Source organism: Orbicella faveolata, unplaced genomic scaffold (genome assembly GCF_042242905.1).
Source record: "Orbicella faveolata isolate gen_17 unplaced genomic scaffold, um_ofav_v1 contig_47, whole genome shotgun sequence".
Lineage (NCBI taxonomy): Eukaryota > Metazoa > Cnidaria > Anthozoa > Scleractinia > Merulinidae > Orbicella > Orbicella faveolata.
Window position 1 is genome coordinate 23,842,940 of NW_028301577.1, and position 10,390 is coordinate 23,853,329.

At 39.1% G+C, this 10,390-nt stretch overlaps 1 protein-coding gene across 1 annotated transcript; it reads right to left on the reverse strand.

Moving 5' to 3' along the window:
- Window positions 1-3,598: 3,598 nt before the first annotated feature.
- On the reverse strand, window positions 3,599-9,523 carry LOC149097700 (immunoglobulin superfamily DCC subclass member 3-like). The gene is made up of 7 exons (XM_089280548.1): window positions 8,830-9,523; window positions 7,783-8,017; window positions 7,279-7,548; window positions 6,548-6,823; window positions 5,954-6,226; window positions 5,186-5,356; window positions 3,599-3,987 (listed from the first exon to the last, which is right to left on the reverse strand). Exons 1-7 carry the CDS (start codon window positions 9,160-9,162, stop codon window positions 3,614-3,616), a joined length of 1,932 nt encoding a protein of 643 aa, XP_089136674.1. The 5' UTR covers window positions 9,163-9,523; the 3' UTR covers window positions 3,599-3,613.
- Window positions 9,524-10,390: the final 867 nt, after the last annotated feature.

Below are 10,390 nucleotides of genomic sequence, written 5' to 3' on the forward strand. Positions count from 1 at the left end.
TCAGCTGAGATCACCCATAAAGCAAAACGACGTGTGAGGCAATTGAAATTTCCAGACTCAGTATAAATTCCTCATAATTAAGTCTCCATGAGATGAAATGTCCATACAACATCACACTCTTTATTACCAATATAAAAAAACAAAAACACAAAAAAGAGATAATTGAAACAGATAATTAGGTAAATTCACCTAGAATAACTTAAAAGCTAATAGAGCTGAGTGAAATTAAATTGTATTTATGTAAAGAAGTTGGTTGGCAGTAAAGCTTAAAAAGGGTGAGCAGTAAGGAGACAAAATAAGGAAATAAACAATAACTGAACGGTAAGTAAGCGGAATAAATCAGTAAATCACTAAATACCTAGAAATAAACTAGATCAGTAATAAATAAGTCACTTGTAAGTGCCAGGTTAAAACTCTTGAATGTTGATAATGTTATGTTAATGGTTTGATATAAATATAAGTGTGGCCCGCCTAGATTAACCTAGACTTCCTGCGGGTTCATGCTGTTATAATAAAGTGTGGATGTAAGACACGGAAACAACTCATTAACCTAAAATTCATGGCTATAAATTAATCAAAAAGGAAGAAAGTTTGTTGTTGGTGGTGGTGGTGGTGTTGTGTGTCCTTTTGACACCGACGTGATCAAAATGGCCTTCTGGGGAAAAGGGGGGCATTATCGAGTTCCCGCAAGTTCATCTTTGTGCTAATCTTGGAGGGCTAAGCTTTTTAAAAATACAAGATTAAGGATTCAAATCAATTTGGATATAATTTTGTGTCTTGTCGAGGACTTGCCCGTTCATTAGGCGTTTTCACTGAATTGGCGGAGTACTCATCCGTGAAATTTTTCTGTAAACAAGCGGGCTTAGAGAAAAAAATTGAAAGACAATTTGTCTGTTTTCTTTTTCAAATTTTACATTTGGCTTTCACTCCTTTCATCTACAAAAGTTTGAAATGATTCGATATGATTTTTCAACTGTCGCGTGGAAGAAAATTTATATACTGGTGAACAATCAAGACAATAGAGTATTTCTGTCTTGGAACTATCGGTCTGATAGTTGCCTCTTTGAAATTTGATATTCTCAAAGCTAGCATGTTTGTTATAAGAACATCAAATTTAAATTTCCACGGGGCAATTATCAGCCTTTAATCCCTCGACAGAAACACTCTGTTACTTAGATAAAAATCTCGAGCTCATAATCTAATTGCTAAATAAAATGGTCTTCAATTGAGTGTCGTAAAACCAAATTACCAATTAGACTACTCGAACAATCTCAAACCGTAGTAAAACCAAGCTAAGGTAAGGTAAGGTAAGGTAAATTTATTTTGAGTCGTAAGCGTGGGAAGTGGTTGCCCAATCTGCCGAGCCAGGGGCTCATGACAAAAACGCACGACTATTTACAATAACGTTACTACTTACAATTGCTATATTCGCTAAGATAAATCCAGAATTAAAATATAAAATAATCCTAAGAACACGACTATTTACAATAACACATTACTACTTACAATTACTATATTCACCAAGTTAAAATCAGAATTAAAATATAAAATATTCTTCTGAGAGCAACTAGTCCTAATACAGTGGAACCTCGATTTAACGAACCTCTATTTAACGAAGTCCTCGATATCACGAACGATATTCTATGTCCCGGCCAGAGTTACAGTAAAATGTATGGAATAGAACCTCGATATAACGAGTTCTTCGATATAACGAACATAATCCGGAAACCCAAACGTAAAATCTACCTCGATATAACGAATTACAATGTTTCCTTGTTTACATAGACAATTTTCTGTGTAACCTCTATGTTGCAACATTTTTAAATCGCTACTCTGAAAGTGTCGTTCTTTTGCTGCGCGTCTGCTCAAAAGTGAAAATATAATTGATACTGAAAGCCACCATGCTTAATGAATTGCATCTCAAAACGCGGCACTTCTGGGTCACGAAATTGCATTGAATTGCATGACAGAAGTCACCAGTGTTACAAATCAATCATTAACTATGACCTCGATGTAACGAACATTTTGGTCGTTTCCCCTCAAATTCGTTATATCGAGGTTTTCGATATAACGAACCCTCGATTTAACGAACAAATTTGGCCGGTCCCCAGTGACTTCGTTAAATCGAGGTTCCAGTGTATTAAAAATTTGAGTTAGAAAATGCAGTTTTCAAACCGGCACCCTTTAAACTCCACGCCTTTCAAACGAGAACGAAATTGTGCCGAAGTGGTCGAGGATTTGGTGATAGCTGGTAACTGGTTCCACATGTTTTACGACACTCAACTGAAAACCATTCTATTTAGCAATCAGATTAACCAACTTTAATCATTTTCTCAACAGAAATACATACATATATAGCTGAGGGGGAAAGCCAAAAACAGGAACAAGTTCCCTTACAAATGGCCACCCAAACCACAGAAAAAGAAAAAAAAATTAAATATAAATATAATAGTAATAACAATAAAACCGGTAATAATAATAATAAAAATAATAATAATAATAATAATAATAATAATAATAATAATAGAAGAAAGATTAAGTTAATTTAGCATCTAACTGATAAAAATACGTCTTGCGAAGTCGTTTGAATTCAGAAAGAGACTCAGACTTTCTGACATGCAAAGGTAATAAGTTCCAGGCTTTGACTGTTCTATGGAAATAAGAGTACTTCAGAATGTTTGTTCTTGAATATTGAATTTTAAATGACAGGTCAGCATTTCTCAGATTGCATGCTGCAGCGTCTCTGGAATTAATAAACTTGGATAGGTTAATATTTAAAAGACCATTTAAACACTTGTAAAAAAAGATCAAGTCAAGTAGAGTCCTTCTAGACTTAAGGGTAAGAAGATGGAGAGATTTCAAACGTTCCGGGCAAGATTTTCCTTTGATCATGAGTCGCGTGGCTCGTCTCTGAACCAAAGTAAAAGACCTTTTTCGATTGGGCGGTTTATCGTTCCATTACAGACCACGTGATATCCTCTAGCGAATTGTTCTTTTATCCATCTTAAAATTATTTGTTCATATGCACACAACTATTTGAAAATTCGAAAGGAAGAATTCTCAAGAGTATCATCACATGGTTTAAAATAGGGCGACAAACCGCCCAGTCGAAAAAGGTCTATTGTCTAATTATTTTCGACACTCAATTATTAAACAGCTCTAGATCTCAGTTACAGTGTGTTTAGTTACAGAGGTATACATGTAGTCTGTCAGCTAACGGCAAAAGTCAGCGCGCGACGAGTTCATATATCCAGCTAATACCTAGCCGTCTTGACCGCACAAGCTTGGTCAATAAAGGATTTAGTATATGCTATACAGAAAACATTTTGTTGCGGGACACAGCGGGAGATCCCGACCGGGCCAAATAGCCCAATCTTAACCACTCAGCAGCCAGTCATAGCGCACTGACAAAGTTGCGCTAAAATTGCTTAGCATGCACTGTGAACATTATTAGTTTTCCAATCATGATTTTGCGATTTAAGTATACAGACAGATGTAATCTCTTGCAATGAAGTTTATAGTTGTATTAGTTCCAGGACCTACCCTTCAGTGTCATACAATGTGGACTGACTGATTGTCGTTTTTGAAACTGAAGACTGTTTTATACACCGACTTAGCTAGTACAATAACGAAGTGAACAAGCCGGAGTGGGTTTCAGTTTGTAGACATAGAACGAGCCACAGTTGCGTACCACTATATCTGTTTGATAAACGCAGGAACAAGATGGTGCTGCAGATCTACCGAAACACACTCGCCGACTCACTCTTCCCTCTTCAGCTTGCGGGTGTGCGCCTATTAGCCATCCAGGGTTTTCTGTGTCACAGTAGTGGTACCTAGCACACCTGCTGTTAAATTGTCGCCCATTTGCAAACCTGTACCAGCCCTCAGCTAGATTGTTGTCACATTTGTGCTGATCATCTTCATAGCCCACCTGTCTTGTGTCATCGTCAATAACTACGTGACGAATGCATTCCTGGTAATCGATGCCTTAAAAAAATAGATTTAAGGTTTAGCCAAGACAAGTTATTTAATAATGCACGTCGGTCATATAGTGTACTGTCTTGATGGTGGAGGGGGAGGAACGTGACAAATTTCATCAGATAGGGCAGTTAGTCGCAAATGCATTTATGAGGAACATGGAACTAAGGTTTTTATCAGTGATATGATGCAGTTGTCAGTTCGGACAGTGAGGTAGAGGAACAGTTTGATGCAACATCGTCATTTACAAACTATTTGTCCATTCACTTTGTCACGGCATTTTGTCATGAAGACATTTTGAATCACTTGTCAGATTCCAAATAAATATTATTTTCACCATGCGGTGCGTATATCAAGAGTCAGTCCCATCCGTAGCCTTACAAGTTTTCACTGAATTAATCACAAGTAGTCGATTTGAATTTTGTCTGAGTGAGAATCTCAGCACAACATGCATGTACGGAAAGACTGGGGTAACTTAAATTAAATATAGTTTGAGTACGGAGTGCAACGAATAAAGTAGTTTTCTAATAGTGTAAAACGGCTAAAACTTTAATAGCGAGGGAAGTATGTTGAAACGTTTCGTATAAAAGTTCAATTTTTGGTTCAATAGATCTTGGGTGGAGATATTTTTATAATAAGAATTGATGCTACCACTAAACTTTCTGGATGGTGCTTTTCAAGATGGCGGCTCATGATCGAAAAGCACTAGCGAGAAGACTTTGGTGACAAGGTTGTTCTTTGGTAAAGCGGATTTCTTCCTTTAGTTAGTAATTAGAGGAGGTGGATAGCGGTGGATGTTTACCCCACCGTTTCACGGATCGGTAAATATCCACCACTTTCCCGCATCTTTTTCGCCCTCGTTCTCCTTTCGTTCGTCTGGACCTGGAATCGAGTGTCTGAAACAGGCTATAGCGAATCAGGAAGCAACTTTGTGTCTCTTCGGCTACTTGGAGATGAATAGTACTCGCTAATCACCTCCGACTTGACCAATCAGAACCCGTGAAAAGCACCATTTACTTGTACGGCTAATTCTAATAGCCTTTAGTAAGAATACGTATAACGCAGATACTATTTATAATTGAGATGTCTGTTGATCACAGAAAGACAAGCAGTACCTGTTTGCAGTATAGACATATTGACTAATATTGAACACCCTACATTGATCAGAATTGGTGCATTGTATCACGTGCACATGTATGAGTCTTACACTGTACTGCATTTCCGCTCCATTTACCGCTGGGCAAGCATCTTCTGACTGCGGGACCAAACATAGCATACCCCGGATTACAGAGGTATCTGACGTACTCTCCTGCCCAGTAGCTGCTGTGGACAAGCACCGCGTTCACTGGGCTACCTGGATGGCCACAGTTAGGAAGAACTAAAGAATTAAGACAGAACGGAATGAATTTTGTAGTGCACTGTAATCACCTTTGAGTACCACCAAAACTTGGGGAATAGTTCGACTCGAAAAAATAGCCCACGAAGACAAGCCTTTCCGAACAAACATAACGGCTCAAAATTACTGGTCAGGGCAATTGAAATTTTACAATATTTCATTAGACATTGATTACATAGAGAATAATACCTAGACGAGCGTAGATATAGCTACTGATATGTGATTTCTCTTGAGTGTTCAACTCGACATCTCATTCGTATAACATTGAACTTGAGAAGAGAAATTCCAGCGACCATGTACTATTTTGTTTGTAATATAAACATACTAATAACGACATTTTGTCGATTTTTTGAAGATTTCCGAAAATTCTATAAAAGTTGTCCGAAGGTCACACGAACGTTTCTGAATATTTTGGAAAAATTTCCGAAGATTGCCGAAGACTTTTGAGAAAGATCCGAAGATGTTTAGATCATGCACCAACAAATTTAAGTTCTCGTTCTCTAATTGGCTGGTTCGCTACTCACTATCTATTGCTGTTGACCAGGGTGATGAAATTTTCATCAACACCGTTTGACTTACATATTCTTGTACTTGCCTCCACTGTGTTGTTGTAAACGTTACGAGCAACACATTTATAAGTGGCGTGATCCGCGGGTTGAAATTCACCAATCACGAGCACGCTGGTAAATTCGTCATCGGTGACGTTGTTAATGACGGGCACGCTAGTGTCATTCTTGTACCACGTGACTCTGGGTAGAGGCGATCCTTTGGCGGAACAGCTGACCCGGAGCACTTCTCGAATACTCGGCACAGAGACAGACGACGGTGGTGTTAAGGAGAAGACGGGAAGTACTGAGAAAGTAACATAATTGTCCATTTTAATTCTCTGTATCAAAACAGGCGTTGAGATAACTCTAACAAAATAAGCGACAAACGAAAAATGAAAAAAGTTATTAATTGGTCATCGGATGGTAATGCTACTCAAGAGCTTTCATTGGCTTAGCAATCATTGTATAAAGAGCGATTATCCGAGCATAATATGAGACAAACTAAGATAATTTTCAAACATAGGAGGGGATTAGACTTCTGAAAGGTATGAGTTTAACCAGAGACAGTGTTTTCATGCTTGTAAAATGTTATTTAATTCACCGCTAACAATATAATACAGCTTACCAATAGATTCTACCTTCAGAAAAGTTCCATGAATGATCATTCCATGTTTGTTCGTCGCAGTACAGATGTAAACTCCTCCATCGCCGTCTTCAGTGTTATTAATATAAAGACTGCCTTTTATCACTGCACTGCGTCCCTGGGGGAATGGTGAGGGTGGAGACCTGCTCCATTTGACCTCGGGGGTAGGGTAACCAACCACGCCACACTGCAACATTGTGGCTTTTGTCGAAAAACCAATAACCTGTCCTGGTGGTGTGATGGGGAATCTTGGTGGTCCTAAAGCCACAACAAGAATGATTGCCATTATTATTATTAAATCATCTGCCCAACGAGAAAAATTACGGGCTAAAAATGTTGACCCGATGGTCTATCCCTGACCGATCATGATACTTAAGGAAAACTGGTATAATGAGGGACATGTTAATCAATCATTATCAGTCAATCAACCCATCCATCCATCCATCTTTCCTTCCGTCAGTTAGTCAGTCAGTCAATCAGTGAGGTTGCCTGGTTGATACTTCCATTATTGTGACCAGTGACACTACAAAGATTTGCGTCCTTTAAATAGTTTGAAATTATTTCCATTTTTATGGTATTTCTCATCTTACAGAACATCCTTTGCACCCATTCCTCTCTGAAAAACAATATAACACAATAGCTTTATTGATTTAAGGACTCCGAAAGGTTATTTCATCAAAGTAACTGAAAGTTAAAAAAAAAAAAACACTCACCAAAGACAATAAGTTTCACTTGAGCCACTCGAGTACCAAACACGTTTTCCGCCTGACACGTGATCATACCCTGATCCTCAAAGCGGACTTCCGTTATCTCAAACGTTTTATCTGTAAGCTTAAATCGGCTTTGGTTGCCATGGTTTTCACCTTGCAAAGACCACGTGATTTTCGGAGCTGGATTTCCGGCTGCAGAGATATTGAGTGACAGCTTGGCGCCCTCTTTGATAGTGATGGATGGAGGAATCTTGGAGGTCAAACGAGGAGGAGCTGTTGAAAGGTGATGATGTTAAGCAGTCAAACCGTAGTTATATCGGCCCTTTATTTACCAGCGATTAACAGGAATAAGTTGATCATGAACGGCCACAATAATTGTAAGGATGATCATTCTCACTCTAATTTTCAATAATATTATTTTTCAACGTCTCATAAAGCAAAAACGGTGTAATATTCAATTCCCTTTGTAGAGTACTAGCGAAGTTCTCAGTTAAGACTGGTACTCACCAAATTTCGTCATTTCTTTCTGAGTGTAGGCCTCTAGTCGTTTGGCGAGCTTCTCGATGGCTGTTATGTTGACACTGGTGCTCTTTCCTGGAGTTCCTCGAGGACCCCTTCTCCCAGGTGGCCCAGTTTCGCCAGAGGGGCCTGGACGACCACGACGCCCGCGGGGCCCTTGTTCACCGGGTGGGCCCGGCGGACCTAAAATAACCGTGTTAGGATTTTGAAACAATGTGACTTGCTGGTACATCAGAGTGATTTTCCATTGAGTGTCGAAAGTCAGTAATTGGTCTTCCACCGCTATGCTAAACGATTGGCTTAAAATCTTGCGCCACTTTTTCATCCAATCAGAAGTAAACCCATAACGCATGTTTTCCCGCGCTTTGCGTCTGCTACATGTATTTGCTTCGAGTTTTGATTGGTTGTCGGATTGTCTGTGTCCGTTGTGATTGGTCAGAGGATTAATTTGGATTTGGTTTACGACACTCAAATGGAAACATCTCCATAAAAAATAACAATAATATTAAAAATAAACAACCAAGAAACCTTTTGCAAAACGGGGGTTTCGGAAGGCGAAAGGATCAAAATTTTATCTGTCACATGATCCTACAAGTCCAGCATCCCTACAGCTCCCCCCTCCCCTCATTTAATATGCACCTCTAGTTGAAAAGAGGCATTGCGTGGGTGATTTGTCTCCTCCGAGAATACAACCGCGGTGAAAAGAGGTCTATTTACGGGTCAGGAACGAATCTTGGCCAAATCCTCGAAACTGCGAGAGAACTCAGTATTTGGCTTTATTTCAATGATTTTCAACATTGTTGAGACAGAACCAGATAAATGTGCATAGTGACAGCCATTTGACCTTGTCACGTCAGGGATGAAATAGATCTGTACTCACCTCTCATGCAGCCTTCAGCAACAAAGAAGAACGTGAGTCATCTGAGAATATTTTAATCGTGCTAAATTAACAAATAAATAAGTGCCATATTTGCATGTCAGATAAAATATACATTAGCTTTGCACTGTGAACAGCCGAGAATGACTTGTACATACCTGAAAATCTTTTAGCGCCCTCTGAAAACAATCCGCGTTTATATTTTGTTTTCTTGAAGTTGTTTCAGGGGTCTTCTGACTAAGTCGACGGTTTCGATCACTCCTCTTATCACCAGAATGTTCGCCGCTGATATCCGCAGCTGTAGAACGCGTGAGCGTCTTGGCCAAGCCATTGCTTCTGTCGTGAGTAGATAATTCGTCTCGAATAAACGACAATTCAATCTGAACGTGATAAACTTTGTAAGAGAGAACCGCAATCGAGACGATTGTGAAAACAAGATGCAGAATTGGCACGATAGTGGATGATTTTGTGGTAGCCTGACTCGCCGCCATATTTCTTCCAGTACTGGAGAAGAACTGATTGAAGCCTGAGAGCAAAGTTGTCCATATAGAGCCCTGGAGATGTAACACTAGACCCAGCACTTCCTCATAATATGCATGCCTGAGATCTGTTCCTTCAGCAGTGGAAAGCAACGAAGGAAGTGATCAAAATTACCATTCTGTTCGGCAGGGGTCAGTACAACTGAGATGAATTAGGAACAAAAAGACGTGATTTTAGACTTTTTCTCATACCCTTCAAACCATGCGTTCCTTCCGCGAGATAAAAATTGCTCTTTGAGAGAAAAATGGGCATTAAAGTTAGCTATATCTAGTCATCTGTCATTATTCTAGCGAATCATTTTCCCCTATTTTCCCCTACTTCCTGCTATTTGCGACTAAGCAATAGACCACTATTTCTATTCTCTTTCTATGGGTTTACCGGCGCAATAACCACGCGGGATGTTGGGAGAACACCAGAAAAACTTGTAAATCACAAGCTGTTAGACCGAGAGGTATACAAGCTTTTCGACTCTAACACCACTAGCGGGTTTATTGCGCCGGTAAACCCATAGAAAGAGTTGTCCATTGCTTTTATCAAATAACTGTGGACAACGTTTTTCAAACAGAGGAAAATTGATTTTAATTTCGTGATCAAGTTGCTGATTCTCGTCAAATTCATGAGATGACGCGGCAAACCAATCACAGCTACTGAAAGAATGACACAGAAAATCCGCAGAGCAGAGCGACGAAAACATTTTGTGCTATAAAAGTTTTAAGAAAGGAAAGTGAAAGGTTAAAAGTAGAAATTGCATGATCTTTAATTCAAAATTACTCTGAAGGGAAAATGCAGGGATTCGTGGTCGGAATTAGTCATCGCGAAAGTAAAAGGTTGTAGGAAAAGTTTGCAAGTAGTTCAAAGTGATAACTTTCCAAAGTTTTGCAAATGGAATAAAGGTTAGTTCCAAAACGCAACTTCTTAAACGTTTTCAGAATTTATCTATCTATATTTTTGAAGGCTATGAAGTCCGTGTTTCTCTGATTTTGCTATAAATGAAAACTATTGCTTGAAACAGAAAGGTTAATGGCAACCAAATTCATTTAAGCTTTAGCTTATCGTGTTATGTCTGGACTGACCTTAATCTGTTAATTATGTGATAACAGGTTTTTGGGCCGCTTAAGTTGTTATCCTTGTTACAACAATCCAGAGGGAAACATGCTTGCAGCGACGGAGTTTGTCAGA

Excerpts from the sequence above, each read along its gene's own strand:
- LOC149097700 (XM_089280548.1), bottom strand. The coding sequence starts at position 9,162 with ATGGCGGCGAGTCAGGCTACCACAAAATCATCCACTATCGTGCCAATT. Across the intron at positions 8,018-8,829 it reads GGGCGCTAAAAGATTTTCAG|CAAGTCACATTGTTTCAAAA; the intron begins GTATGTACAAGT and ends CTGATGTACCAG. Across the intron at positions 3,988-5,185 it reads GAGCGGAAATGCAGTACAGT|GCATCGATTACCAGGAATGC; the intron begins GTAAGACTCATA and ends TATTTTTTTAAG.